General features: G+C 47.2%; 14 protein-coding genes and 1 long non-coding RNA gene across 19 annotated transcripts; 5 read left to right on the top strand and 10 right to left on the bottom strand.

The window, feature by feature from the left end:
* The first annotated feature begins 37 nt into the window (after positions 1–37).
* On the top strand, positions 38–640 carry LOC136185549 (transmembrane protein 42-like). The gene is made up of 3 exons (XM_065972720.1): positions 38–193; positions 242–388; positions 443–640. Exons 1-3 carry the CDS (start codon positions 47–49, stop codon positions 572–574), a joined length of 426 nt encoding a protein of 141 aa, XP_065828792.1. The 5' UTR covers positions 38–46; the 3' UTR covers positions 575–640.
* LOC136185535 (cytoplasmic dynein 1 light intermediate chain 2-like) lies at positions 576–2,841 on the bottom strand. The gene is made up of 11 exons (XM_065972701.1): positions 2,711–2,841; positions 2,587–2,657; positions 2,406–2,528; positions 2,099–2,332; positions 1,838–2,037; positions 1,684–1,777; positions 1,494–1,629; positions 1,272–1,443; positions 1,160–1,207; positions 1,028–1,111; positions 576–911 (listed from the first exon to the last, which is right to left on the bottom strand). The coding sequence occupies exons 1-11, from the start codon at positions 2,767–2,769 to the stop codon at positions 705–707; spliced, it is 1,428 nt and encodes a 475-aa protein (XP_065828773.1). The 5' UTR covers positions 2,770–2,841; the 3' UTR covers positions 576–704.
* Positions 2,769–5,455, bottom strand: LOC136185536 (pseudouridylate synthase RPUSD2-like). The gene is made up of 14 exons (XM_065972702.1): positions 4,788–5,455; positions 4,649–4,733; positions 4,476–4,597; positions 4,395–4,425; positions 4,274–4,343; positions 4,127–4,214; positions 3,997–4,075; positions 3,901–3,949; positions 3,753–3,845; positions 3,549–3,685; positions 3,439–3,492; positions 3,291–3,382; positions 2,947–3,237; positions 2,769–2,895 (listed from the first exon to the last, which is right to left on the bottom strand). Exons 1-14 carry the CDS (start codon positions 4,869–4,871, stop codon positions 2,833–2,835), a joined length of 1,338 nt encoding a protein of 445 aa, XP_065828774.1. The 5' UTR covers positions 4,872–5,455; the 3' UTR covers positions 2,769–2,832.
* On the top strand, positions 4,893–6,395 carry LOC136185542 (anamorsin homolog). Its single transcript, XM_065972711.1, has 9 exons — positions 4,893–5,051; positions 5,099–5,325; positions 5,382–5,489; positions 5,543–5,615; positions 5,666–5,742; positions 5,794–5,863; positions 5,917–5,965; positions 6,014–6,098; positions 6,157–6,395. Exons 1-9 carry the CDS (start codon positions 4,901–4,903, stop codon positions 6,268–6,270), a joined length of 954 nt encoding a protein of 317 aa, XP_065828783.1. The 5' UTR covers positions 4,893–4,900; the 3' UTR covers positions 6,271–6,395.
* On the bottom strand, positions 6,289–6,837 carry LOC136185550 (dolichyl-diphosphooligosaccharide--protein glycosyltransferase subunit dad1-like). The gene is made up of 2 exons (XM_065972721.1): positions 6,593–6,837; positions 6,289–6,531 (listed from the first exon to the last, which is right to left on the bottom strand). The coding sequence occupies exons 1-2, from the start codon at positions 6,798–6,800 to the stop codon at positions 6,401–6,403; spliced, it is 339 nt and encodes a 112-aa protein (XP_065828793.1). The 5' UTR covers positions 6,801–6,837; the 3' UTR covers positions 6,289–6,400.
* Positions 6,833–7,561, bottom strand: LOC136185544 (DNA replication complex GINS protein PSF3-like). Its single transcript, XM_065972716.1, has 2 exons — positions 7,157–7,561; positions 6,833–7,097 (listed from the first exon to the last, which is right to left on the bottom strand). Exons 1-2 carry the CDS (start codon positions 7,559–7,561, stop codon positions 6,870–6,872), a joined length of 633 nt encoding a protein of 210 aa, XP_065828788.1. The 3' UTR covers positions 6,833–6,869.
* Positions 7,562–7,583: 22 nt separating this feature from the next.
* Positions 7,584–10,705, bottom strand: LOC136185530 (E3 ubiquitin-protein ligase AMFR-like). The gene is made up of 13 exons (XM_065972696.1): positions 10,046–10,705; positions 9,893–9,985; positions 9,534–9,698; positions 9,305–9,466; positions 9,208–9,248; positions 9,016–9,148; positions 8,819–8,952; positions 8,652–8,762; positions 8,408–8,601; positions 8,266–8,354; positions 8,084–8,209; positions 7,754–8,034; positions 7,584–7,706 (listed from the first exon to the last, which is right to left on the bottom strand). The coding sequence occupies exons 1-13, from the start codon at positions 10,238–10,240 to the stop codon at positions 7,643–7,645; spliced, it is 1,788 nt and encodes a 595-aa protein (XP_065828768.1). The 5' UTR covers positions 10,241–10,705; the 3' UTR covers positions 7,584–7,642.
* LOC136185533 (probable D-lactate dehydrogenase, mitochondrial) lies at positions 10,296–12,344 on the top strand. Its single transcript, XM_065972699.1, has 10 exons — positions 10,296–10,393; positions 10,444–10,701; positions 10,751–10,892; positions 10,945–11,011; positions 11,067–11,265; positions 11,318–11,411; positions 11,472–11,600; positions 11,650–11,868; positions 11,928–12,039; positions 12,089–12,344. The coding sequence occupies exons 1-10, from the start codon at positions 10,331–10,333 to the stop codon at positions 12,258–12,260; spliced, it is 1,455 nt and encodes a 484-aa protein (XP_065828771.1). The 5' UTR covers positions 10,296–10,330; the 3' UTR covers positions 12,261–12,344.
* A 253-nt stretch (positions 12,345–12,597) lies between these two features.
* Positions 12,598–15,067, top strand: LOC136185529 (breast cancer anti-estrogen resistance protein 1-like). The gene is made up of 2 exons (XM_065972695.1): positions 12,598–12,968; positions 13,024–15,067. Exons 1-2 carry the CDS (start codon positions 12,951–12,953, stop codon positions 14,836–14,838), a joined length of 1,833 nt encoding a protein of 610 aa, XP_065828767.1. The 5' UTR covers positions 12,598–12,950; the 3' UTR covers positions 14,839–15,067.
* On the bottom strand, positions 15,021–16,145 carry LOC136185543 (craniofacial development protein 1-like). Of its 3 annotated transcripts, none has more exons than XM_065972713.1 (6): positions 16,020–16,145; positions 15,866–15,967; positions 15,529–15,829; positions 15,406–15,478; positions 15,270–15,349; positions 15,021–15,216 (listed from the first exon to the last, which is right to left on the bottom strand). In XM_065972713.1, the coding sequence occupies exons 1-6, from the start codon at positions 16,063–16,065 to the stop codon at positions 15,117–15,119; spliced, it is 702 nt and encodes a 233-aa protein (XP_065828785.1). In that variant the 5' UTR covers positions 16,066–16,145; the 3' UTR covers positions 15,021–15,116. The 3 variants fall into 3 exon arrangements, with proteins under 3 accessions (XP_065828785.1, XP_065828786.1, XP_065828787.1); XM_065972714.1 differs by having other exon boundaries at positions 15,406–15,475; XM_065972715.1 differs by having other exon boundaries at positions 15,529–15,811.
* LOC136185531 (nudC domain-containing protein 1-like) lies at positions 16,087–17,933 on the bottom strand. The gene is made up of 2 exons (XM_065972697.1): positions 16,577–17,933; positions 16,087–16,524 (listed from the first exon to the last, which is right to left on the bottom strand). The coding sequence occupies exons 1-2, from the start codon at positions 17,918–17,920 to the stop codon at positions 16,099–16,101; spliced, it is 1,770 nt and encodes a 589-aa protein (XP_065828769.1). The 5' UTR covers positions 17,921–17,933; the 3' UTR covers positions 16,087–16,098.
* Positions 17,916–20,756, top strand: LOC136185551 (uncharacterized). Of its 3 annotated transcripts, none has more exons than XR_010669568.1 (6): positions 17,916–18,291; positions 18,359–18,422; positions 18,476–19,523; positions 19,591–19,837; positions 19,892–19,992; positions 20,042–20,756. It is a non-coding gene; the product is annotated as an uncharacterized lncRNA (long non-coding RNA). The 3 variants fall into 3 exon arrangements; XR_010669567.1 differs by having other exon boundaries at positions 18,359–19,523; positions 19,591–19,650; positions 19,708–19,837; XR_010669566.1 differs by having other exon boundaries at positions 18,359–19,523.
* Positions 20,757–21,679, bottom strand: LOC136184529 (rhodopsin, GQ-coupled-like). The gene is made up of 2 exons (XM_065971435.1): positions 20,836–21,679; positions 20,757–20,773 (listed from the first exon to the last, which is right to left on the bottom strand). Exons 1-2 carry the CDS (start codon positions 21,677–21,679, stop codon positions 20,757–20,759), a joined length of 861 nt encoding a protein of 286 aa, XP_065827507.1.
* A 158-nt stretch (positions 21,680–21,837) lies between these two features.
* LOC136184528 (opsin-VA-like) lies at positions 21,838–22,904 on the bottom strand. The gene is made up of 2 exons (XM_065971434.1): positions 22,083–22,904; positions 21,838–21,942 (listed from the first exon to the last, which is right to left on the bottom strand). The coding sequence occupies exons 1-2, from the start codon at positions 22,902–22,904 to the stop codon at positions 21,838–21,840; spliced, it is 927 nt and encodes a 308-aa protein (XP_065827506.1).
* Positions 22,905–23,538: 634 nt separating this feature from the next.
* On the bottom strand, positions 23,539–24,238 carry LOC136184205 (large ribosomal subunit protein eL22-like). Its single transcript, XM_065971063.1, has 4 exons — positions 24,164–24,238; positions 24,007–24,108; positions 23,799–23,920; positions 23,539–23,740 (listed from the first exon to the last, which is right to left on the bottom strand). The coding sequence occupies exons 1-4, from the start codon at positions 24,170–24,172 to the stop codon at positions 23,596–23,598; spliced, it is 378 nt and encodes a 125-aa protein (XP_065827135.1). The 5' UTR covers positions 24,173–24,238; the 3' UTR covers positions 23,539–23,595.
* Positions 24,239–24,290: the final 52 nt, after the last annotated feature.

Raw genomic sequence — 24,290 nt, 5'->3', positions numbered from 1 at the left:
GCGCGTGGGCATTCCTCGGCGTAATAACGCGCGCGCGTGTGAAGAGATGCTACTCGTCGTTCTCGCCGGATTTTGGGGTACCATTGCCGCTTCGTGCGCCAAGTTTGTCATCGCTACTTCAAACGCCTTTCCTCATCGTTTCGCCTGCTGGATATTGACGGGAACAGCGCTAAACGACGAATGCCACGGATGGGTTAGCTCTTTTCACTCGCGAAGACCTGAATTTCTTACCGTACACCAGGCTCTGTCCGTGAGCCAGTGGTTCTGGCTTTTCATGGTCGTGGCGGCCAACGTCTTGCAGTGGATAAGCTTCATGCAAGGCGTACATCGATGCTCGTCCACCTCCGAAGCGGTCGTCGTGTGCAATTGCTCCGGATTCTTTTTCACCGTAAGCAGAACTTTCTCTTTCTTTTTTTTCCTTCTCTTTTCTATCCTTTCTCAGGCTGCAATAGGCTATGCTCTGTTCGGGGAGCCGCTCTCGCTTCTCTGGGGTCTCGGCGCGAGCGTCATCGTTTGCGGTCTCGCCGTCCTTCAAAAAAGCGGCAAAACAGACGAGAAAACCAAAGTGCAATAAATAAGAGACAAAACTTTTATCACCTCATTTCTTAATAATAATAATAATTTCCCGATGATATTGAAATGACGTCATCATACTCGTGCACGAAAAAAAAACAGAACATACCCACTTTTAGCCTACGTACCTTTTACGTGTTATTTGCAGTAGAAGAAGTCGGAGCGGGACTCAATCTCAGACTCTTTTTTTTATCTGCGCCGGCAAGAGCTTGCAACGTCGCTGTTGGATCTTTTTCAGCTGCCGCCGCTCCTTTGCCCGAGGCCGCCCCTCCCTTCTTTGTAAGCAGACTATTGAAAAAGTCGGCAAGCATCGTTTCTCCAGCGCGAGACTGGCCGTCCTAGGAGTAGGGGAAAAGTCGCGAGATGAATAACCATGCAGAAGAGAACCGTTTACAAGTACAAGGGGTGTGGAGGAATATATATGCATTTGTCAATAAAAGGAGATTGTACGTACCTTTGGTCGCTTGGACGTCGGGACGGTTGCCGGAGCAGGAGCCGGCGCTCCGGATCGCTCCATTCTCGGCGATTTTTCAGGCACCTGTAAAAACAAAAGTCAAAAAATTTGGCAACACATCATAACCCTTACAGATGAAGTAGTCTGTCTTCTTTCACTACCAGCAAGAGGCGCAACAGTCTACAAAGAGAGAAAGGGAAGAAACCGCGTGATACTAAAAAAAACAAAAAAGAGTCAATTCTACTTGAAGTCGCATGAGAAAGAATTGATCTTCTTCCGCTGATATTTCCTGCTCGTGTGGCCGTCTCTTTACAACGGGTTTCGAGATGTGATCCTCGTATGGATCAGCTGGATTGATTCGTTTCATGTGCTCATAAAGAATGCTCGTCTTTTTTTCATTATCCCACCCAGCAGGACTAGAGACAAATCGTTTCTATAGATCAACGTCACGTGGTCGAGCACTCACATGAAAATTGCATCGCGTTCAACAATCGAGGCGGGAGTTTTGAAGGGAAAATTGTAGAGCTTGTGAACGATGTACTGATAGAGAAGACGACAATTTTTTCCAACTTTCGACGACACGTACGCCAAAGCGGCGCCATCTAAAGAATACATCCCAGTGTCACAACACCTCCTATATGTATGTATACTATTACATGAGAGGCAAAACTTCCTGATGTGTTGCTGAATAAAATCAAAATGCTCGTCCTTGTAATCGTTCTCCTTCTCAATCTCTCCCATACCGTCACACTAGATGGAGATATAAGATCAGCCTTATATATAATAAATATATTATATGTGAGACTTTACCTTACTGCAGACTACTACAATAGGAATTCCTAGATTGTTAGTCAAGACGTTTTCACCAAGCGGCAAAACAACGTTTTCTTCTTCGGTGCCTCCGCCTCCGCCGCTCGACGACTCAATTGTAGCAGCAGAAGAGATGGGAGCCCCACTTCCGGCTCCTTTCCCACCTTCAGGATCAGCATACCCTTGAAAATCCCTCACGACTAAAGACACGCAAACGTCAAGCAAGCATCCCCCTCCCCCGCACACAACAAATCCAACTACTTTTCTCCTCGAGATCTTTCATCAGTTTAGGCGGCAATTTCAACGAATCGACGTGCCGTCGAAGAACGCCGCTCCATCGTTCCAATGACTCCATCACTGACCACGGCTTCGCCAGATTGACGACAAGAAGTACGATGGCGTGCTCAATCGTCGTCTCATTGAGAGCGTATCGCAAGAGCGGCTGATGAGTCGGATCTCCATCGAGAATCCACACGTTCATACGAGCTGCAGAATCTATAAGTATTAATTAATTAATTAGTATTTTCGTTTCTTTTTGGGTTTGGGGCCCCCCCGTTCTTCGTTCTACCGTCTGATTCGTCGTCTTGAACGCAGACGTAATTGAATTCGATTCCGTTACCGATTTCTCGGTAGTCGTCTTCCACGTGCCGTAACTTTTGGACGAGAGTCGTTTTGCCGGCGCCGTCGTCGCCTACGTGACGAAAAGGGGGCTCGACGCTCGGAAATTGCACCCTACGTCGCGGCGTTACCCAATACGACGAGATATTTCGTCGATTTGTTGTTCGACGAGAGTCGCGACACTTCGTTTAGAATCGACGTCCTGCGAAGGAAAAATCGAGTCGATTTGACGACGAACGGCGAAGCCGAACGCACCAGTCGTCCTCCGTTTCCACGGGATTCGCATCTGTTTCGTCTTCTCCAGTAGCCGACATTTCTAAAACGTCCCGTATAATTGTTTTCCCGGATTCGAGTTTGATTAATTCAAAAAAATTAGATTATTGAGTCCACCCTTCTTTAGCCCATTTCGGAATTTCGGTGGCGTACTCCCAATCGAGACCCTAACAGAAAAAATAATATCATTGCCATTTCTGATATTTCATTATTATTGCCTTGTATTTCAGTGCATGTAAGTACATGACTAGATCACGTGGCTTGGGGTCGGGTCGCTGAAAAGAACACTCAGAACAATTAGGATCCCAGAACGTCTGATCTTCTGGAGCTGTAATAGTCTCAGATTTTTTTTCATCTACTGCTTCAATTTTGTCTTTGTCATTTTTTACGTCATCTCCATCAGACGCGTTTTTCTTTGTAGGTAAAGGTCGGTAGGAATTTTTTACTGACCGCAATTGAGCATTCCCGTCGTCATCACCAAATTCATCGACGAGTAATTGGCCTACAATCTGCAGCCAAAATTCTATAGAATATCATTATAAAAATGATGTATCGTGCATGCCTCCTCGACAGAACAAATTCCTTCGCCCCCTTTTCCTCTCTTTGGTCCCCACGCTTTGTGATTATAGATGGGATCATTAGCAATAGGATACCCTGAACAGAGAATCTCCCATTTTTTTTGTCAAATAGCACGTTAGATGTCTACATACCAAGCCACTGTAGATGAACCCTTATTTGATGCATACGCCCAGTATGAGGCGTACCTAAAACAAAGACGATGCAGCAATGAACACCTAAGCTGGGTCCCCCCATTTCTTGCATTTAACTACGCTCGTTGTTCCGTCATAGCTCAGTCTCTCGAATTCGGTTCTACAAGCCTTCCCCTCGGACGACACGAAACACACGCCAATTTTGTGAGAAACGGTTGCTATGGGCTCATTGCACTCGACTCGGACACTGCGTGCACACATCTTTTCTCTCTCTCTCTCTCTCTCTTTCTCACATAAAACTTAGCTATCATTACGTAGGAAATTCGCCGTCGACTCGACAAACGTATTCCTTTTGAACTTCTCTTGAACGAATTTGACTCTCTAATGTCCTAGCTGCCGTCAAAGATCTTCGAAAACAAAAAAGTTCTATCTAATTGCTTCAAGGAAAGCGTTTCTGCTTGCCTTGCAAATATCAAGATTCCTGATGTTAGCCTATCTATCCTATGAACAGCTACAAGAACTTATGAAATTATAGCAAAGCATTGATTGCGTATTTACTGCGCAAGTTTGTAAAACCGTGCTCTTTTCCAAGTAAAAAGATGACCGTGTTATGTCTATATCGTCCGCACGGGTGAACCTAAAAGAAATCTAGACTTTTAATAATTAAAATTTTAATTATTAGGCAGACTGGTATTGAGGACGGTTTATTCACTATGACAACATCATCATTGGCCTCAATCACTTCAATCGGGTCAGCACAAACCGGAGGCTCATGTCTGAATAGAAAATCAGACTATTTGTTTAATTAGAGAAGGACAATGTCTCGCCCCTTTACCTGTGCACCAAATGAGATATGACGTCATGATGAGTCAACACAGCATCCATATTTGTCACATGATCATTCACTTTTGAAAATTACTATTAGTCAAATAATAAATATTACTCGAATCCAGTGCCTTTGATGAGCCCCAATTCGATAGCCTTTTTCTAATCGAATATTCTACGTTTAATTAATTGATTAGAGCTATCCCTCGTACGTAATATTCTGGCGTTTCAGCACGAAACTCTTTGCAAAAGACGTCGTATATCGTTGACCCGAACCATCTACCTTTGGCATGCGTTACAAACGTGAAATAGTAGGGACGAACTTTGCGCAGCCCTATCGAAGATTTTAGGACGTCTAGAAGGGTCTAGGCTATCTCAATTGCACCGTTTTCTATATAATAGCTCGTCTCGCTGTATATTTCCTCGTCGAAGCCTTTTTTCTTGCGCGATTCGATGCGAGATCGTTTTGGCTAGAGCGATTCGAAATAGGAACGTTGTTATTTGATTGCGTAGACCAAACTGACCGTCGATGCGGCGCTAGATTCTTCCGCACTAGCTCCCCTCTTTGCCATGGCGTAAAAAACGCGAGAAAACAAATTTCTCGTCATCGATATCAACCACAACTTCACACTCCCGAATGGACAGTGTTCGCGACGGCGATTGCGTGCTTTTTGTCTGGCATTCTAGCCAAGCGACTGATCTAGTGTCTCGCACGATCGAAGATCTGCGCTCGCGAGTAGGAAATAGCGGCGAAATCCTTCTAGAAAACGTCGAAAGGATATCACTCGGTATTTCCGCTCCTCCCGCGTTTTTTCATTGATCATCTTTGTTCTAGCTGGGCACAAGGAGTCGAAATTCGACGTTATCGCGAGCGCGACTCTTTCTCCCTCGTGTGTTATTCACACGTCACCTCTTTTGGCCGAATATGTGCGCATTCTTAAACCGGGCGGCCGACTAGTTTTACGCGAGCCGACCTGTCGCGTTGGCGACGTCACAAATATGAGATCGCCCGAGAAAATGACGTCAGCATTGAAATTAAACGGATACACAAATATTTCAGAGGTAAGACCTGAGAATAACAATTAATTAATTAATTAATTAATTGAATAAATTCTTAGGTGCGTCAAGTGAATCTGAGTGAGGGAGAGCATGAGGAGCTTAGGAGAGCAATAGCCAAAGCATATCTGCATGAAGAAAATAGTCTTATGAGTGTGAAAGTTGTTGAGGTGATATTAAGCTACTAGGGGAAATTTCTTTGTTGATTATTCTGTTGTCTAAGGTTCAAGCCAAGAAGCCAGCCTTTGAGTTGGGAGCATCTCAACAGCTGGCACTGTCTCTTGTGAATAAGGGGGGTATGTAGAACATTTTATAGTTTATTATTCTTACACTTATATTATTTTAGGTACTCAGTCAAAAGTGGATTCTAATGTTGCAAAAGTATGGACCCTATCTGCTGCAGACTTAAATGATGACGACGTGGTAAGGTTACTTATACATAAATTTATGATATCGAATTCTTTTCCCCAAAAGGAACTACTAGACTCTGATGAACTACTAGATGAAGATGATCTAAAGAGACCAGATCCTGAATCATTGAGAGGTACTAATCAATCAATCAGACCCTCTCTCCAGAGCCTCATTATTCTCTTTTAGTTGCATGTGGAACTACCACTGGGGGCAAGAAGAAGGCATGCAAAAACTGGTACAAACAAACAGAGGCAATATGTGTATAGCTACATCTATATCACAGTACATGTGGACTCGCTGAGGAGCTGGAGGAAGAGGAAAGTGGCAAGAAAAAATCCAAACCAGCAGCCACTTCAGCATGCGGAAATGTGAGAACTTATTCATTTATATGATATGACTTATTCAGTTATTTTTCTCCCTGTATAGTGCTACCTAGGCGACGCTTTCCGCTGTTCCAGTTGCCCCTATCTGGGCATGCCAGCATTCAAGCCAGGCGAACAGGTCAAATTGACACCAAGGCAGCTGTTAGGCGATGTATAATATAAGGGAACGCGAGTCTCAAAGTTTCAAACGTTTACTGTTTGCCACATTATTACGTATTATGAAATTGACACATAATGACGTAGCATCCAGTGAAACAAAGCGCGTTCGTTTTTTTTTCTCCACACGCTTACCCGATGAAATTCATTACGACGAGATGAAGAACGATGCTGGCGAATATGAAATCGGCGAAAGCTCGTTCGGACGAGATGTTCTTGAAGTGGTGCCTGTTATCCGGGTTGCTCTGAATGCGAAGGCAGGCTACGCGACACGAAAAGCGTAAATCGACGAGACCGAAAAGCTCTAAAGCTCTAAAACTCACTTCCTAGTATGAACGAGCCGACGCACGAGATGAATCCCGAGAGAAAGGAGTTGAACGGAAATGTTCCGACTAGGGCGCAGTAGAGAAACTGCATGGCGCCCGTGAGTAGCACGTAGAACAAGTAGGCGTCGATCAGTTTAAGTTTTTGCGGCGTTTTTGTCCGGTATTCGCTGAAAAGGCGGCCAACGATGTCGAAGACTTCCACCATCTTGATTCTGCGCAAGTGCTTTCGGTGAAGTGTCACGTGGCAAAAATCATTGATTATTGATTATTACTCTTATTCTCTATTATCTCGTTTGCGTTTTCGGTGATTGACTGCCGCTGTCGAAGCAACGAGTCGGCTGCTCGTCATTCGCTCCCAAATCTCAAACTGCCTCATCCCAGTTTGGCCGGCATCAAAAAGCCATCGTTCTACATTGTCCAATTTTTCCGTCATCGTCGACGTATCCTCGTGAAAGGCATTTTGCGCCAAATCCATAATACGTCGAAATCGATTCAAGAAAGTCTGACACCCACAAAAAAAGAAAACATTAGATAAAAATGACGTCACACATCTCGACGCACTTCTAATAACGTTCGCGACAGCGCCTCTCTTTCGTCGTGTTCAAATTCAAGCAATTTCATTCCGACGTCGTAGAAAAAAGGCCCGAGCTTGTGCAAATCGACGACGTTCGCGTCCGCAGAGAGAATGTCCCTGTACGTCGTCCGATAGGCGACGGGAAGCTCGACGACGACGAAGGGTCGTCGTCGAATGGCAAGCGCGCGCGCCAGCCAGAGCGGCAATTCCAGTTTCGCGCCGACGGGCACGTCGCGATCGTCCGAGCTCGGATCGATGAAGCCGAGCCCGATTGCGGCCTGATCGAACTGGCACGGCATTTTTTGATTCGTCGCGAGTATATCGTCGATGTCGAAGTAACGCGAACCGGTTCGCGCCGACGATTGGGACGCGGCGACGAAGCTTGACGACATTTTGACGCAGAATACGGGAAAGTGAAAGTAGCAAAATGATTGTACTGTACCTAAAACTAAATTACGAATTGCGACGTTACGTTACACTGCTGTTTCTAGTCCTAAATTGGTCGACGACGAACAAGTTTCACCTTCATCTCTATTGCTAAAAATAATACATGTTATATAATTCATGAAACGTGGTCGGATTACCTTTCTGTACTGGGACGATCCGTTTCTGACTGATACCCTTTTTCGCCGTCCGAGTCGACTAATTCTGAAGGCAATACAACTTCGGCTTGATAGTGAGGAAGTGGCCCAATTCCACCACCGCCTTCATCATCCTCTGCCGCACTTTGGTCAGCCGTTTCAGTTGGTTCTTCAGTAGGCTGAACAACCGGGTCTTCTGACTGCGACACGGTTGAATTTGAAGGAGGTGTAGCCGGCCTACGAAGTCTTAGGCTGGATGATCCCGTTGGCTCACGCGACAAAGCCTTTAAAAACTCCCAATTAAAATACTCAAAAGCTTACGAAAAATCCTACCGATTCCTGAAAAGGAGATCTTTCCAAAAGATTCTGAACCGTTTGATCGGCTGAACGAGTTTGCGCCAAATCACTCATAATTAAATCCATGGGATAATCAGGCAGAACGTCCTGCACAGCACGTGCCTAAGAGAAAGAGAGAAGACTGTATATGGGAAAAAAACAAGGCCCTTCAGCAGTACCATTCTCTCCATCTGGGTCACTGGCCTCTGTCTCCCCTCCTGAACGACTTGCACAGAGAAAATGGGTAACCAGCTAGCCAACTGTCTTCCTAAAAAAATAGATTAGAAGTGAGTTTTCTATTATCTATCGTGGTCTTCTTGCCGTCGAATCGAAACAAGTTATTTCGTCGCCTTTCGCCGCGATTGCGAACGAAGGGCGAGAGATCCATGTTTTGGGGCGTCTCCACTGCCGGTTGCCAGTTCGCTTCATTCGATGGCGTCTCCTGCGTTTCTCCTAAATTGACGCGACACGTTGGACAGCTCGTGTCCTGCTCCAACCAAGAACGCAAGCACGATCTAAAGAAAAGAAGGTCTCGTCTCAGTTTTCTTGTGCGAATGAGACTGACAAGTGGAATAAGTGACCGCAGGGCAATAAACGCGCGTTTTCCATCTTATCCCAACAGATAGCACAATTGTCGTCGTTGCCTTCTAGCTGTTCTTTCGTCGCAAGCGGGAACCTAAAGTTAAGATATAGTTACCCATCAATTATTTTTAATTAATTCCTCGTTTATACCTTGTCTCCAAGCTTTGGCTCACTCTCACAAAATTCCTATGCTTGTCGATGCGTTTACGCATTTCGGCGTAGAGAGTGCGCAGCTGCATGAAAATAACCAAACTGGCCATGCTCAGGAAAACGTTGGCCCAAATCTGGCAAGAAAAACACACCCCATATGTATGTATCCAATTATCAAAACCCCTTTCGTCTCCTACCATCATGTGAAGATGATGAACAAAGTCGACGCCAAGTATCGCCATTTCGCCCACCAGATCGGTGTAATATGAAACGACGGCCTGATTTTCCCACGTCCCCGGCCTCGCCTCGTCATAGACATGAATGCAATGCCTGAAACGTCACAGGTACTCTCACAAACAAGAAAGAAAAAAAAAGATATGATGACTCACTTGGCAATAGCATGCAAGGCTCGAAGACCAAGAAGCAGACACTGAGTAATAGAAATAATAATAATAATCAATATATGTACAGTGAATGATTCCTCACTTCTGCTCCCATGAAAACTAAATAGTCTATCCCATAATCGGTTTCAATGGGCTCCATCAAAAGAGCTATGCTAAAAAGAGCGGCACTGCTCACTAGAATGACAGCGAGTACGCCTATGAATTTGAAGTGGGTCAGTTTTGCTGTGTGTGGCGATTGACAGACCTGGGACACACAAAGTTGCGTGACTTTGATTAGAATTTTTTTTCTTTTTTGTGTTTTTTTCTCTTACGTATTCACTTCGCATTTTCGTCATGGACACCCAGATGGCAAAGAAGCCAACGAGGGCAAGCCAAGTGATCCACGTCAGAAGTTCTTCAAATTCTTCAATGTTCAAAACGCCGAAGAGAAAGACGAACTTGTGAAAGATGTAATTCATCGTCTTCTCTTTCACCATCTGAAAAAGTCAAAGTTTGAGAAGAGGGGGACCCCCTTTCATAAGACTCCTCTTTCTATAAGAACCCTATCAATATGGTCAACGTGTATGTGTCTGTGTGTATGTATATATAGAAAGAAAAGGAGACTCTCTTTTTTCTCCGGGAAAATCCCAGTCAATTTATAAAAGGCCACAATTGACGCGTCGGCTGGCACCTGTTGTTCGCCAACTCTGAGCTCTCCAAAGACGGCTTTTTGAGCGAGGGTTCCCAATAGAAGGAGTAGGCAGTAGGCCATGTTGATTGCCGGCTAAATCGTCGAGAAAAAACGATCGATAGACTGTTTATTGTGCGGCTGGTGTGCGCTTACCCATTTGGGAAAGGTGCTGGATGACGTCGTTGCGTTGTTGTCGTCGTTTTGCGTTGCGTTCGCTTCTTCTACGTTGGGATTCGTCGCGGACAGTTGTCTCGCCGTGATGAGAGCGACTATTAGGATAAGAACGCTGACGGCGGTGTACACTTTCAGCGAAGGCAAGGGAAAGGAGCGAGTAGAGGCGAGAGGCATGATCGTGTACGTGGAAAACGGCGAACTGATAATGCGCGATGACGCACTTAGCTATCCGGGATTCGCGCGAACGCGCGTGCGGACAACAGCATGTCATTCTCGCTTCTCTGCAGAAACGCAGTCCGCTCGAGTCGATTCCTGCTCTATCGTCATGTAGATTTAATCGGAGAATTTAAACAGAGGTCGAACGCTCAGTTGTTTAGATAGCAACGCAGCAGGATCCGGTCGTGCGTCAACTCGAAGCCGTCGTCGGCAAATCGAACGTCTCGCTGTCCCAATCGGCTCGCGAGCACCACGGCAAAGACGAATCGTACCACAAATGCCATCCGGCGGACGTGGTCGTGTGGCCCGAATCGACGGAACAGGTGAGCGCCGTTGCGACGCTCTGCTACGGAAACGGAGTGCCGATGGTCCCTTTCGGCACGGGAACGGGACTCGAGGGAGGAGTCAACGCTATGGAAGTAAGAATTCAAATATTCTCGAATAATTGTACAAAAGTTTTTGTGCTAGGGAGGCGTCTGTATCGATTTATCGAAAATGGATCAAATACGGGACCTGCATGCTGAGGATTTTGACGTCAGCGTTGAACCGGGAGTGACGTTGCACACGTTGAATACTTATTTGAGAGACACGGGGCTTTGGTTTCCTGTTGGTATGTGTACCTCCGTCATTGGAGTCATTTCCAACGTCCTGTGTCGTTTCAGATCCGGGTGCTGACGCTTCCCTGTGTGGGATGGCAGCGACGAGTGCGTCAGGAACAAACGCAGTCAGGTGAATCCCATTTTGTGTGGTTTCCCATTAGACCCAATTAGGCATTCCTGTTTAGATATGGCACCATGCGTGAAAACGTCATGAATTTGGAAGTGGTTCTCCCAAGCGGAACAATCATTGACACGGCCGGCAGAGGACGAAGGGCAAAGAAGACGGCTGCCGGATATAATCTCACCAACCTCTTTGTTGGTTCCGAGGGAACCCTTGGAATCATAACTAGAACGACGCTGAGACTTTACGGCGTTCCTGAGCAGGTTACCGCTAAACAGAGATAGAAATAAGGCGTAGTAAGACTTTATTCTATAGACTGTAGCGGCGGTGTGTCCGTTTCCTTCTATAAAAGCTGCGGTTGATACGACAATACAGGTGATACAGAGCGGAATACAGGTGGCTAGAATTGGTGGGTGTGTTCGTTTAGTTGCAGTGTCAATTAGAAGCGTATAAATGGTATCTGATGTAGAATTTCTGGATGAGCACCAGATGGACGCTTGTAATAAATATTCCGACTTGAACTACGACGTTGCACCCACGCTTTTCGTTGAATTTCACGGGAGTGAACAGGGAATCGAAAGCCAAGCGGAAGTTCTCGGTAAGTAGCTATGGGGGGTGTGGCTTTCATTTATTTATGATTATCTAAGGGGAAATTGCAAGGGACAACGGTGGAACGAATTTTCTATGGGAAAAAGAGTTTGAAAAGCGACAGAAACTGTGGAAAGCAAGACACAACGCATACTACGCCTGTCTAGCAATCGTTCCGGATACCAAAGGCTACATAACTGACGTTTGCGTTCCCATATCAAAACTCCCCGACGTTGTAGTCGAAACGAGGAAAGATATGGATGAATGCGGATTACTTGGTAAACAGAACAGGGCACCAAAATTTAATCAAGAGTCTGTGTTTAATTTTAATTATAAGGCACAATGTGCGGTCATGTGGGTGACGGGAATTTTCACTGTTTTCTTATTATTGACCCCGATAACGCGGATGAAGTCAGAAGAGCGAAAGCTTTTGGGAATCGGCTTGGAAGGTGGGATTATCAAGAAAATGTTTAAAAAGTCACGGTATTCTTTTTATAGGAGAGCGTTGGCTGTGGGCGGCACGTGCACGGGAGAACACGGAATAGGACGTGGGAAGGTCAATCTTCTTGAGGAAGAAGTGGGCGAAGGGGCAATAGAAGCAATGCGAATGCTCAAGAGAACGTTCGACCCCAAAGGACTCATGAACCCGGGAAAAATTATCTCGTCATAATTAAATAAATAAAATCTAACTATGTTAGTTCACAGACTTGGATAGAAATGGAATATTGACGTTAATAAAATCAATAACGTTTGACCGACGCCCCAACAGAGAACTTCGAAATTCGCGACGGGATCGGAGAATGCCGTGCGGTACACGGCGGCTATGACGACGGCTAAATAGGGGGCGACAAACGGCGGGCGTGCGTGGGCAAAATACTCAACCCCTCCCTTCACCATTTACATGTTATCGACGAGCCGAGCGTCGTTGCCACGGCACCGTAGAGAATAACAACGACTGGGATATATATGGACCACGGTCGGCGTCTCATTTGGATGTAAGCGACGACGCCGGCGATCGTGTGGACGACTAAGCTCGATAGGAACGCCCATAAGAAGATGGCTCGCCAGTTTTCTAGTAATGGGAAGTTACGTAAACAAGGGAGGAATTCGTGGTGGTCACCTCCGAAGTTGGTGCTATTTGGAAAGAAGACGGTTCCGCTCATGGTATACGGGGAAAAAAGAGGGAGTGGAGCCCAGTCAGGAGCCCAGTGACGTCAATGTGAACTGCTACCGCACCGGAAGCTCAACGTGACCTTTGTTTCGTCCAATCAGAGCCCACGCGTATCGTAAATTAGCCAGATATACAAACGGGTCCAGTTCGTCAGGGTCCATTATTAGAACGCGGACGCGGTTGTTGTGCATGAGAATGGCTTACGAGGTGAGTAAAGGAGCGAAAATAAGTAGCCGTTGTCTCACCTTGCACTATCGAAAAGGTCGCTCAAGCGCTTTTTGACAACTTCGGCGACGACGTTGCCGGCGACGAGCTGAGCTTTCGCAAAGGCGAAGTCGTCACCGTACTCGAGAGAAATTACCAGAACATGGACGGCTGGTGGCTGTGCTCACTTCGAGGCCGAACGGCGATCGCGCCGGGAAACTACTTCGTCATTCTCACGCCCGAACAGCAGCAGCTTCTTTACGCCAAAATGAACGCCTACGAAACATCGACCACGCAATCACCGCGAAGATCGCCGCAGCGGTCGGGATCGTCAGCGGGGTTACCCGTGGGAGCGGGCGCTTCATTCGACACGTACGATACGCCGCCTATGATGCGATCGGCTACGCTGCCTCGTGGCGTCGGCGGCATAAAAGCAAACGATCGTTTTGAAGCAACCGAAATGGGCAACAAAGTAGCATCGGGGCCCCCGCCCCCGTCAGCCTCGGTACGATCGTCGACTTCGGCCGACGGGAGCGAAACGTATGACGTCTTACCGGCTTCGCGTTCGCGTCGTTTGCCCAGCGTCGCCGACGTCGATCCGCCGTACACGGAGTTGAGCGAAGACGAAGAACGCGGCGATCCGCGCGAGATCGACGTTTCGGCGAGCGTCGCGCTGAAACGACTCGGGCAAATACAACAGAAACAAATCGATCCCAACGTGAAACGTTTGAACGCGAGCGTAACGAAACATTGGCTCAGAGCGGAAACGGTGCACGAAAAAGTCGACGCTCTCGTCCCGATTGGTAGCGAAATCAAAGCGGGATTGCGCGAACTCGATCGATTCTGTTTCGATTTGACGGCGAATGCGGAAAAAGCGACCGATCGAACGCTGAAGACGAAATTGGACAAATTGCGCGCACCCGTCGACGAAACGCGTCGCGCTATTCGAGAAATTGTCAAAGCTCTTCGCCGGGAGAAGTCCGATGTCGCGACGTTGCAGGACAATCTGCAAGATCTCGTTTCGACGGCGATGCGTCTGCCTCAAGACGTGCGCGAACTCGTCGTATTCGTGCGCGTCAATAGCAGTCTTCTATTCAAAAGCGACGATCCGGCGACGGGGGCCCCGGATTCCCCGCGTAGCTCGCGTGCCGATTCGACCGCCGACGTTTCCAGTCAGTTTAGCGGTGGGGGCGGAGGTCCCGTCGCGGGCACGTCGATGACTATGCCCTACTTTCGTTCGGGTCTCGACTCGTCGTCGTTGAGCGCGAGCATGGATAGCATATCGGACGCGTCGATGTCGTCGAAACGAAATTCCATCGCCGATCCGTCGCCACAGCATCCGAGCCCGCGCGTCAAAACACCGGATCGCCCGCCTGTGGACGAGACGCCGCCGCCGCCGCCCCCCGCGCGCCGATCGTCCGGGTCGTTGCGTGGGCGCGCTCTGTCGGAAATCGCTCTATCTCCCGGTCAATTGTCGACGTCGGAGAAAGCGCTTCTGAGCTATTATTCGGTTCACATGCAGACCCTCTTTCCCGATTTGACGCAATCCGTTCAGCATCTATGCGCCGCGGCGAAAGGCGAGCCGAACGAGTTCGTACCCAAGGCGAAATACGTCATTGTCAGTGCCTACAAGCTCGTCTACATCGCCGACGCGCTCTTTCAGAAGATCCTTCACGTCCAGCTACGGAATCATGTCGTCCATTGCAGCAATAAATTGTCGGATGCTATCAAGCAGGTGGTCGACTTCACCAAGCGAGCCGCGCTCGATTATCCGTCCAAGTACGCCGTTCAGAAGATGGTCGAAAGCATTAGTCTCGTACCGGAAGCGGCGCGAGCCCTAGCGGACTCTATCAAAGAAGGATCCGAAATGTAGAGACAGTGTCCTGACGTTTTTTCTTCTTCTTCTTCTTCATTCTCACATGTACGCACCCCTCTTTCTCTCTTCTTCTTTTTGGCACGTCCCGTTTGATACAATTAGCTGCTTTACCTTTTTTTTCTCTGTACAGTTGTAGGACTAGGACTACTAGTAAATAATGCGATGGATGATTGGGATGATTAGGAGAGGGGAAGAGATTTAATAAAGATTCTAATGGGTTTTGGAATACCGTGCCTGCCTGCCTGCCTGCCTGCCTGCCGTCTTTTGTTGTTCTATCAGTTCGTTCGCTTTCCAATTTGCTTCAATCGAATTTCCTTCTCCCGCTCGTATTGTCTATGATCCGTTCTTTCGAGGAAAGCCTGCCGTTCCAAGTACCTGTTTACATAACCAAAATAAAAATATTGACACAGAAGGAACGGGAGACGCACCCGTCTTTATTGTGCAGCTTCAGCTCTTCCGCCAGACCTTCTTGGGTAGTAAACGACTTCCAATCCAACTTGGATTTTTCCTAATCACGCATAGCGTTCGCCCACAAAGCCCCACAGAGACGAGAACGAAGCCTACGAGCGTGCTTATCTTAGTTGTCTTTCCGAGCCCTTTGACGAGATTAGCAAGACCGGAGCCTGACTGTCTGCTGCTGCATAGATTGAGTGATTAGTGGCGGCAAACTCAATCGTCTAAGCTTACCCTCCTTTCGAAGGAGATGGCTTCGCATCTTCGACGATCACTTTCTCCCCGGCAAAATCGTACGTTTTCGTCGACTCAATTGGCGCTGTGCTTTGACTTTCGTCGGCGAATCTGCGCTTTGTTTCTCGTTGAGGCGGTACCGTCGGCGGTGGTGGGTGCGGTTTCGCGGCGACTGCCGTCTCTCCTACGTCCTTTTTAAACGATGACCACAAATCGTGGGCTCGCTGCTGTTTCTTCTTCGCTTCGTCTTCCGCATCCTGGTTTTCGTCTTGTTTTGGGTCTCCTGCGCGCCTAGTCTCATCTAAAAGCAATAGAGCGTGCACGTTTCTTCTCGTACTTTTCTCCTTTGCGTCGCGTTCTTCTATTCTGGCTCTTTTTCGACTTTGACCCTCGTCGGGGGCCTCGTCTCCCGAATCCTCTTCATCGTCGCTTACGACCCCTTCAAAAAAACAGTATGACCTTAGAGAAAAGATCGCTACTTCAAGAAAAACCCTCGGGAACGTAGTCTTCGTCAGATTCGCTCTCGGAGGAAGACATGTGGTTACGCACGTGGCAGGCTCAATTATTCAGTTATTGGCTAATAACATACAGCGTATCAGACGTCAAAACATAGACGAGAAAGCCAGGAAAAGAAGCCAATCCAAGAATTTCGTCACTTCTCTCGCTAACAGGCAAAGTGACGACATGCTGACGTGCCGTGCGCCCGAGAAATCCCCCGGCGACCGAGTTCACATCGGGCTGCTCGTAAATAAAAACATAACGAGAATAATCGCAAATCACGGCAACGGAAAGATCCGAAGCACACGTGGAAAACTTTCGCTGCTCTTTGGACGCTTGAACGTAGCCAAAAGCGTTAAAAGTGCCAACGTGAAGAGCCGGAAAAGGTGTTCCAAGTTGCCAGACAATTCCGTCGACGTCATAACGAAGACATAGGGCAGGCGGACGCCGAGGATCCAATCGACAATTAAAAAGCCACTGAATGCCCCCCAAGCTAGCCTGCAAAAAGAAATACAAACACACGAGCGAGCCTTTGCTCTAATGCTCTTACTTTGCATATTGCTTTCCCATGGGGATCGATTTTCAAGAGAAACGACTCATCGTCCGGAGCCAGGTCGCACACTTCGGTCATCTCACTTAGCGGTTTATTTGCCGTCAGCGACTCCGCCGGATCTACTTTCGCTGACTCCCCGTCCGTCACGTTCTCCTGTCGCACGCCCTTTACGGAAACAAGTGTCGGCCAAAATCGGCCCGTTTCTTCTTTCTCCAACGCCACGTCGACTCGACGCCCTTCCTTTGTCCAGCAGCTTCCTTCTAGAGAGACGTTTCCGTATAATTCCGAGTTGAGCAGTCCCGTTCCGTCGCTCAGTCCAAACGTCAGACGAGTCTTTTCCACTTTGCAGATGATTTCTCCTCGATTGACGTCTCTCGGTAAATTGAAAGCGACGAGTACTTCGTCGTCCGTCTGAGACCATTGGTATAATTTTTTACTTTCTTCTTCTTCTTCGTTGTCTGAATCTCTTTCTTTGTTTTTGTGCCGCTTGGCCTGACAAGGAGACTGGCTCGCTTCTTTTTCATCCGTTTCCCGGACGAACTCGATTTTTTGTTTTGCTAGGCGTTCCAATTCTTGAATTTCAGAATCGCTAAAATCGGCGTCACAATCACGCACGGGAACGGCTTTGTTTTTCTCTCTAACGACGTCAGTGCTTTCACTGAGAAGGTACAGAGCTGAGCAGTCCGATTCAAAAGCCACTAAGATAGGCCAAGAGAGACACGCAACTTTTTGCACTAGACTTATCCCGTATCCCTTTGTGCCATCAGGAATCAAAACTAACCAGTCAATTTGTACGGTTTTTTCACCAGAAGGCGCGATTTCGACGAGAGCGCACGCCATTTTTCCCTCGGAGCCGCCTCTCGAAGCGGCGACAACGCCGCACTTTCCGTACGCCGTAGACCACGTGCACTGCCACGTGTCTTTCGTCTCGTAGACGATCAGCTTTCCCGTGCCGTCGCTTACGACGGCTAGACCGTCGGCGGGAAATGTAATCGAGCCATTCGTAGCAGCGGAAGATTTTGAAGCCGGTTCGGGAAGCTCGGCAACTTTCGTGACGCAGATAGGCGAGGAGACGCTTCGCTCGCGAACCTGAGCTACGCTGAAGATGTTTCTAGCTTCAGACACAAAGTAGGCAACATCTTTTGCCCACGGATCGACGAAAAGATGATTGTGGAGGGCGAAAGAGCGTACGTGCGCGTAGGAGAACTGATTTTCTTCCAGACGCGCGACGTTTGTCGGCTCTTCAAGCTTCGTTTCCTTTAGTATTGGCTTTTCGCCTTTCGCTAACTCGTAGCCGGCAAAGTTGGGCTCCAAAAGGCTGCGATTCGGTCGGAAAGACATACGCCATACGGTGTTAACGCACGCCACGCAGCCACGCGCCTTTTCTCGCTACGAAGAATTTCGCGAAAACGTTGGGCCAGTTATGACGTCATCGGTCTTTCTAAGTCACTGACAACACAAAGAGGTCTACTGTAGGCTAGCTAACTCAGATTTGTTCTTCCACGTCAATTCCCGGCCGCTTCATCTGATTCCTACTTGGCCGTGGCCTCGACAGAGTCAACTTGAAGCTGTCGTTGGGCGAATTGGAGTCGTTGGGACGGATCGGACCGCACGAATTGATCGCTGCTGCTGCTTGATCCTTCTTCTCCTTTTGCAGCTCTTACACGAAACGTACTTTTTGATCCAAATCAAGTAGAGAAATGAATTCAAAAGTTTGCTATATAGTTCTATGTTCTGACTAACTCCTATCGTTGATTTTTCTCCCACTCTGTATCTTAGACTCCCTACTTTGAATTTTCCCCCCAAGGTGAAAACGACGAATGGTGTAGTGAGAACAACGTTGGTAACAATTAACGTGACAATGATAATGAAAGCACGTGTCTTAATCACCTTCAGGGGACTGAAATCTTCCGACGTATTATTGCGTTCATGCTTTGCGCGAATGTGCCGAACGACGACACGTAAAACGAGGCTGAAACAGACGACGACGACAATCAGCGGCAGGAGAAAATTGATCACATAGAATGTAGGTAGATAGAATGCATCGAAGGTGTTCTTAGGAGAAGCGAAATGGTTGCAGGAGCGGCCGTAGTCATTTTTTCTGAATTGATACGAATCCCAGCCCATGAAGGGCAGACTAGGAAACACCACACTCATAATGAAGACGGAGAGAATCATGAGATAGGCTCTTTTCTTTGTCAGGCGACGATTCAATCCGTTTGCAATCAAGTCGTAGCGTTCAAACGAGAGCCAAGCAGCAGACCAAGACCCATAAACGTACTGAAATAAGTAGAAGTAGAAGTAGGACAAGCAGATGCCCTCCACGTGCTCGGCTTTGTGTCTCACGTTGCGGAATACGTACTCGCTCATCGCCATGACGACTGCAGAAAATGCGTCGCTTATAGCGGCATTGGCAATGAAAATATTGCTGACTGCTTCCATACGATCTTTACGAAGAAGTACGATGACAACGAAAGTGGCCACTCCGAAAACGATAGGACTTGGAACAAGGTCGATTAGATCACCGGCCTTCAGTCCCTCCTCAGCCTCGTTTGAAATCGACGAATTTGTTGCTGTTCCGTTGGTAGCGTTGACGTACGTTGTGTTCATCGTGCAGCCTACTCAGTGACAAATACGTATAACGGTAAGGAGCATATATACGAACAACGTAGGACGTACATCTGGGGAAACGCGAAAATATATTAGCTAGAAATAAGATAGTTGTTCATGATGAATACAACAAATACGTGAGATTCTGGCAGGGAAATCTGCTTGCAGCTGGCAGTGCAGCAGAGTCAACTTGAAGCCGCCGTTGGGCGACTCGGAGTCGTTGAGACCGCACGAGTTGATTGCCGCTGTTGCTGCTGCTGTATCCTTCTCCTTTTGCAGCTCTTGCACGAAACGTATTTTTTGATCCAAATCAAGTAGAGAAATGAATTCAAAAGTTTGTTATATAGGTCTATATTGAGACCAACTCCTATGGTCATTTTTTCTCCCACTCTGTATCTTAGACTCCCTACTTTGAATTTTCTCCCCAACGTGAAAATGACGAATGGTGTAGTGAGAACAATGTTGGTCACAATTAATGTGACAATGATAATGAAAGCACGTGTCTTAATCACCTCCAGGGGACTGAAATCTTCCGACGTGTTATTGCGTTCATGCTTTGCGCGAATGTGCCGAACTACGATGCGAATAACGAGGCTGAAACAGACGACGACGATAGTCAGCGGCAGGAGAAAATTGATCACGTAGAATGTAGGTATATAGAATGCATCGAAGGTGCTCTTAGGAGGAACGAAGTTGTTGCAGGCGCGTCCGTAGTCGGTTTTTTCAAGTTGATACGAATCCCAGCCCATGAAAGGCAGACTAGGAAACACCGCACTCATAATGAAGATTAAGAGAATTATGAGGTAGGCTCTTTTTTTTGTCAGGCGACGTCTCAACCCGTTTGCAATCAAGTCGTAACGCTCAAACGAGAGCCACGCAACAGACCAAGACGCATAAACGTACTGGAAGAAGAAGAAGTAGGCGTAGGACAAGCAGATGCCCTCCACGTTCTCGGCTTTGTGTCTCACGTTGCGGAATACGTACTCGCTCATCGCCATGACGACTGCTGAAAACGCGTCGCTGATAGCAGCGTTGGCAATGAGAATATTGCCAACTGATTCCATTCGATCTTTACGAAAAAGAACGATGACAACGAAAGTGGCGACTCCGAAGACGATGGGACCTGGGACGAGGTCGATTAGATCACCGGCCTTCAGTCCCTCAGAAGCCCCATTTGAAATAGACGAATTATTTGCTGTTTCGTTGGTAGCGTTGACGTACGTTGTGTTCATCGTGCGGCGACTCAGTGATCAATTACCAATGCGCATAACGGCATATATAGTAACAACGTGGGACTACATCTGGAGAAGCGCGAAAAATTTTAGCTGCAGATTTCCCAGTCAGAATCGCACGTGCTCATAACAACTTCATCTCGATCACTGTCAGATCAACAAGGCAGGAACTCCCCGTAGAATACGGAATGCTTGGCGCAAGGGTCAGTACCAACTATTTCATCATTTTTTACCATCGCAATATGTAGGCCTATACTGTAGGCTATAGCTAATTTTGTTTTGGTTCTTTCTCTTCCGCTCTCTGAATCCATTTTTATTGGTTCCTTCTGCAGCTCTTACACGAAATGTAATTCTTGATCCAAGTCAAGTACAGAAATGAATTCAAAAGCTTGTTATATAGTTCTATATTCTGACCAACTCCTATGGTTGATTTTTCTCCCACGTTGTATTGGAGGCTCCTTACATTGAAATTTGCCCCTATGCTGAAAATGACGAATGGTGTAGTGAGAACAACGTTGGTAACAATGAACGCGACAATGATAATGAAAGCCCGTGTTCGAATCACTTCCAGGGGGCTGAAATCTTCCGAAGCGTTATCGCGTCGATGCTTCGAGCGAATGAGCCGAACAACGACGCGAATAACGAGGCTAAAACAGACGACGACGATAATCAGCGGCAGGAGAAAATTGATCGCATACAACGTAGGTAGATAGAAGGTGCTATTAGGAGCACAAGTGTTGCACGAGTATTCGTAGTCAGTTTTTCTAAATTGACACGAATTCCCGCTCATGAAAGGCACACTAGGAAACACCGCACTCATGATGAAGACGAAGAGAATCATGAGATAGGCTCTTTTCTTTGTCAGGCGACGATTCAACCCGTTTGCAATCAAGTCGTAGCGCTCAAACGAGAGCCAAGCAACAGACCAACACGCATAAACGTACTGGAAGAAGAAGAAGTAGTAGTAGGACATGCAGATGCCCTTCACGTGCTCAGCTTTGTGTCTCACGCTGAACACGTAATCGCTCATTGTCATCACGACTGCAGAAAACGCGTCGCTGATAGCAGCATTGGCAATGAAAATATTGCTGACTGATTCCATACGACCTTTACGAAGAAGGACAATGACAACGAAAGTGGCGACTCCGAAGACAATGGGACCTGGGACGAGGTCAATTAGATCACCGGCCTTCAGTCCCTCATTTGAAAGCGACGAATTTGTTGTTCCGTTGGTAGCGTTGACGTACGTTGTGTTCATCGTGCGGCGACTCAGTGATCAATTACAAATGCGCATAACGGCATATACGAACAACACGTGCATGCATATGGGAAAGCGCGAAAAATGTTAGATGCAGATTTCCTAGTCAGAATCCCACGTGTTCATTATATTCATAGCAACTTGAACTATCGGTTCATCTATAGCTGGGAGTGCAACGGAGTCAACTTGAAGCAGTGGTTGGGCGACGCGGAACCATTGGGACCGCACGAGTTAATTTCTGCTGCTGCTGGATCCTTCTTCTCCTTTTGCAGCTCTTGCACAAAACGTACGTTTTGACCCAAAGCAAGTACAGAAATGAATTCAAAAGTTTTTTATATAGCTCTATATTGTGACCAACCCCTATGGATGTTTTTTCTCCCACTCTGTATAGTAGACTCCTTACTTCGAATTTCGCCCCCAAAGTGAAAATGACAAATGGCGTAGTGAGAACAACGTTGATAACAATTAACGTGACAATGATAATGAAAGCACGTGTCTTAATCACCTGCAGGGGGTTGAAATCTTCCGAAGCGTTCCTGCGTTCGTGCTTTGCGCGAATGTGCCGAACGACGACACGAATAACAAGGCTGAAACAGACGACGACGATAGTCAGCGGCAGGAGAAAATTGATCACGTAGAATGAAGGTAGATAGAATGCATCGAAGGTGCTCTTAGGAAAAATAAGAGTGTTGCAGGCGCGTCCGTAATCAGTTTTTTCGAGTTGATAGGAATCCCAGCCCATGAAAGGCAGACTAGGAAACACCGCACTCATAATGAAGATGAAGAGAATTATGAGATAGGCTCTTTTCTTTGTCAGGCGACGATTCAATCCGTTAGCAATCAAGTCGTAGCGTTCAAACGAGAGCCAAGCCATAGACCAAGACGCATAAACGTACTGAAAGAAGAAGAAGTAGTAGTAGGACAAGCAGATGCCCTCCACGTGCTCGGCTTTGTGTCTCACGTTGCGGAATACGTACTCGCTCATCGCCATGACGACTGCAGAAAATGCGTCGCCGATAGCGGCATTGGCAATGAAAATATTGCTGACTGCTTCCATACGATCTTTACGAAGAAGAACGATGACAACGAAAATAGCGACTCCGAAGACGATAGGACTTGGAACAAGGTCGATTAGATCACCGGCCTTCAGTCCCTCAGAAGCCCCATTTGAAATAGACGAATTATTTGTTGTTCCGTTAGTAGCGTTGGCGTACGTTGTGTTCATCGTGCGACGACTCAGTGATCAAGTACCAATGCGCATAACGGCATAACGGCATATATAGGAACAACGTGGGACTACATCTGGAGAAGCGCGAAAAATTTTAGCTGCAGATTTCCCAGTCAGAATCCCACGTACTCAGGTCCTTTTTTTTTCCTGGGGGAGGTGTTTGCGCTATAGGGGTGGTCCCTATCAACATAGGCTACTGTATACCTGTCAGATCAACAAGGCGGCAATGAAAATATTGCTGACTGATTCCATACGACCTTTACGAAGTAGGACAATGACAACGAAAGTGGCGACTCCGAAGACAATGGGACCTGGGACGAGGTCAATTAGATCACCGGCCTTCAGTCCCTCATTTGAAAGCGACAAATTTGTTGTTCCGTTGGTAGCGTTGACGTACGTTGTGTTCATCGTGCGGCGACTCAGTGATCAATTGCAAATGCGCATAACGGCATATATAGGAACAACGTGAGACTACATCTGGAGAAGCGCGAAAAATTTTAGCTGCAGATTTCCCAGTCAGAATCCCACGTGTTCATAACACTTGAACTGCCATTATCATGTGGACCAATACGCCCCAAGTCGCCTACCGCGTCTATTTTTCACATGCCCAACGCGTGCGATGACAGAGTACTCGTTTTTTGTTCGTTTATTTTACGAAGTTGCATAGCATGTTAAAACAAACAGCTACTCAATCGTCGTCCTTTTCATCTTCATCCTGATTGTTGATCTGGAAGTAACGCAATTCATACGTCGACGGGCCGGAGGCGACCACTCGCAACCAGTCACGTAGATTGTGTTTCTTCAGGAACTTCTTACTCAGATACTTCAGATACCTAAAAAAAAGGGAAACATCAAAATCAGTTCCCTCGAAAGGGACCCCGCACGGCAAACCTCTTCGAGAACGGAACGTCGGCCATTAGGTTCAACTTATTCCGATCTCTCGTGAGTCTAACGTCGTTTCCTAGCTGCCCAACTTTTCCGTTCACCTTTATTCGCTCTTTTAGGAAGTTTTCCTAGAAAAAGAGCCTATTCGTCTCCCGAAAAGGAATCCCCTAAGCCCCCTAAGCCCACCAGTCCCTCTCTCGTGCCAAAAACTTACAAAATTCCCAACGTCCATGATGCCATCTTCGACGGGATGCGTGCAATCGATCACGAACTTAAGCTGGATCTTTTTCTTCGACCTCAATTGCTTCTTCGACTTCTAGAGAACAAATATCGATCGTCGACGACTCGTGACAAGACGAGGAGACGCTTACGAGAGGCATCTCTTTGCCAACGCCACGTGCTTCGTTCTTCAGCCGAGCCCGAACGCGCTTGCGCACCTCCACACAAAGGGGTCTTAACGCGCGTCTTTCGCATGCGGTCTTTCGCATGCGGTCTTTT

The sequence above is a fragment of the Oscarella lobularis genome, chromosome 3, assembly GCF_947507565.1.
Source record: "Oscarella lobularis chromosome 3, ooOscLobu1.1, whole genome shotgun sequence".
Lineage (NCBI taxonomy): Eukaryota > Metazoa > Porifera > Homoscleromorpha > Homosclerophorida > Oscarellidae > Oscarella > Oscarella lobularis.
Note: the sequence above shows the minus strand (reverse complement) of the source record. Positions and strands in the feature narration are given on the sequence as shown.

What these genes read in the sequence shown, in the direction of transcription:
- LOC136185530 (XM_065972696.1), bottom strand. Translation starts at nt 10,240, where the DNA reads ATGCCTCTCGCCTCTACTCGCTCCTTTCCCTTGCCTTCGCTGAAAGTG. An exon ending in CGAAAATGCGAAGTGAATAC is followed by an intron (nt 9,467 to 9,533) that starts GTAAGAGAAAAA and finishes TGTGTGTCCCAG; the next exon opens with GTCTGTCAATCGCCACACAC. An exon ending in TAACTTGTTTCGATTCGACG is followed by an intron (nt 8,355 to 8,407) that starts GCAAGAAGACCA and finishes CTATTTTTTTAG; the next exon opens with GAAGACAGTTGGCTAGCTGG.
- LOC136184528 (XM_065971434.1), bottom strand. Translation starts at nt 22,904, where the DNA reads ATGAACACAACGTACGCCAACGCTACTAACGGAACAACAAATAATTCG. An exon ending in CTTTGGGGGCGAAATTCGAA is followed by an intron (nt 21,943 to 22,082) that starts GTAAGGAGTCTA and finishes GAGCTGCAAAAG; the next exon opens with GAGAAGAAGGATCCAGCAGC.
- LOC136185533 (XM_065972699.1), top strand. Translation starts at nt 10,331, where the DNA reads ATGTCATTCTCGCTTCTCTGCAGAAACGCAGTCCGCTCGAGTCGATTC. An exon ending in TTTACGGCGTTCCTGAGCAG is followed by an intron (nt 11,266 to 11,317) that starts GTTACCGCTAAA and finishes TTTATTCTATAG; the next exon opens with ACTGTAGCGGCGGTGTGTCC. An exon ending in AATACAGGTGGCTAGAATTG is followed by an intron (nt 11,412 to 11,471) that starts GTGGGTGTGTTC and finishes TATCTGATGTAG; the next exon opens with AATTTCTGGATGAGCACCAG.
- LOC136185542 (XM_065972711.1), top strand. Translation starts at nt 4,901, where the DNA reads ATGGACAGTGTTCGCGACGGCGATTGCGTGCTTTTTGTCTGGCATTCT. An exon ending in AGATCCTGAATCATTGAGAG is followed by an intron (nt 5,864 to 5,916) that starts GTACTAATCAAT and finishes ATTCTCTTTTAG; the next exon opens with TTGCATGTGGAACTACCACT. An exon ending in AAGAAGGCATGCAAAAACTG is followed by an intron (nt 5,966 to 6,013) that starts GTACAAACAAAC and finishes TCTATATCACAG; the next exon opens with TACATGTGGACTCGCTGAGG.
- LOC136185536 (XM_065972702.1), bottom strand. Translation starts at nt 4,871, where the DNA reads ATGACGAGAAATTTGTTTTCTCGCGTTTTTTACGCCATGGCAAAGAGG. An exon ending in ATATCTCATTTGGTGCACAG is followed by an intron (nt 4,215 to 4,273) that starts GTAAAGGGGCGA and finishes TTTTCTATTCAG; the next exon opens with ACATGAGCCTCCGGTTTGTG. An exon ending in GAATTTGTTCTGTCGAGGAG is followed by an intron (nt 3,238 to 3,290) that starts GCATGCACGATA and finishes TTTTGGCTGCAG; the next exon opens with ATTGTAGGCCAATTACTCGT.
- LOC136185543 (XM_065972713.1), bottom strand. Translation starts at nt 16,065, where the DNA reads ATGTCTTCCTCCGAGAGCGAATCTGACGAAGACTACGTTCCCGAGG. An exon ending in CGAAGACTACGTTCCCGAGG is followed by an intron (nt 15,968 to 16,019) that starts GTTTTTCTTGAA and finishes GTTTTTTTGAAG; the next exon opens with GGGTCGTAAGCGACGATGAA. An exon ending in AAGCTGCACAATAAAGACGG is followed by an intron (nt 15,217 to 15,269) that starts GTGCGTCTCCCG and finishes TTATGTAAACAG; the next exon opens with GTACTTGGAACGGCAGGCTT.
- LOC136185549 (XM_065972720.1), top strand. Translation starts at nt 47, where the DNA reads ATGCTACTCGTCGTTCTCGCCGGATTTTGGGGTACCATTGCCGCTTCG. An exon ending in ACGACGAATGCCACGGATGG is followed by an intron (nt 194 to 241) that starts GTTAGCTCTTTT and finishes ACCGTACACCAG; the next exon opens with GCTCTGTCCGTGAGCCAGTG. An exon ending in GCTCCGGATTCTTTTTCACC is followed by an intron (nt 389 to 442) that starts GTAAGCAGAACT and finishes ATCCTTTCTCAG; the next exon opens with GCTGCAATAGGCTATGCTCT.
- LOC136185544 (XM_065972716.1), bottom strand. Translation starts at nt 7,561, where the DNA reads ATGTCGTCAAGCTTCGTCGCCGCGTCCCAATCGTCGGCGCGAACCGGT. An exon ending in TGTCGCGAACGTTATTAGAA is followed by an intron (nt 7,098 to 7,156) that starts GTGCGTCGAGAT and finishes TGTGGGTGTCAG; the next exon opens with ACTTTCTTGAATCGATTTCG.
- LOC136185531 (XM_065972697.1), bottom strand. Translation starts at nt 17,920, where the DNA reads ATGTCTTTCCGACCGAATCGCAGCCTTTTGGAGCCCAACTTTGCCGGC. An exon ending in ATGGGAAAGCAATATGCAAA is followed by an intron (nt 16,525 to 16,576) that starts GTAAGAGCATTA and finishes TTCTTTTTGCAG; the next exon opens with GCTAGCTTGGGGGGCATTCA.
- LOC136184205 (XM_065971063.1), bottom strand. An exon ending in TCATGGACGTTGGGAATTTT is followed by an intron (nt 23,921 to 24,006) that starts GTAAGTTTTTGG and finishes CTCTTTTTCTAG; the next exon opens with GAAAACTTCCTAAAAGAGCG. An exon ending in GACGTTCCGTTCTCGAAGAG is followed by an intron (nt 23,741 to 23,798) that starts GTTTGCCGTGCG and finishes CCTTTTTTTTAG; the next exon opens with GTATCTGAAGTATCTGAGTA.
- LOC136185535 (XM_065972701.1), bottom strand. Translation starts at nt 2,769, where the DNA reads ATGTCGGCTACTGGAGAAGACGAAACAGATGCGAATCCCGTGGAAACG. An exon ending in CAGGAAGTTTTGCCTCTCAT is followed by an intron (nt 1,630 to 1,683) that starts GTAATAGTATAC and finishes TGTATTCTTTAG; the next exon opens with ATGGCGCCGCTTTGGCGTAC. An exon ending in CGACGTCCAAGCGACCAAAG is followed by an intron (nt 912 to 1,027) that starts GTACGTACAATC and finishes CCCTACTCCTAG; the next exon opens with GACGGCCAGTCTCGCGCTGG.
- LOC136185550 (XM_065972721.1), bottom strand. Translation starts at nt 6,800, where the DNA reads ATGGTGGAAGTCTTCGACATCGTTGGCCGCCTTTTCAGCGAATACCGG. An exon ending in CGGCTCGTTCATACTAGGAA is followed by an intron (nt 6,532 to 6,592) that starts GTGAGTTTTAGA and finishes CGTGTCGCGTAG; the next exon opens with CCTGCCTTCGCATTCAGAGC.
- LOC136184529 (XM_065971435.1), bottom strand. Translation starts at nt 21,679, where the DNA reads ATGAACACAACGTACGTCAACGCTACCAACGGAACAACAAATTCGTCG.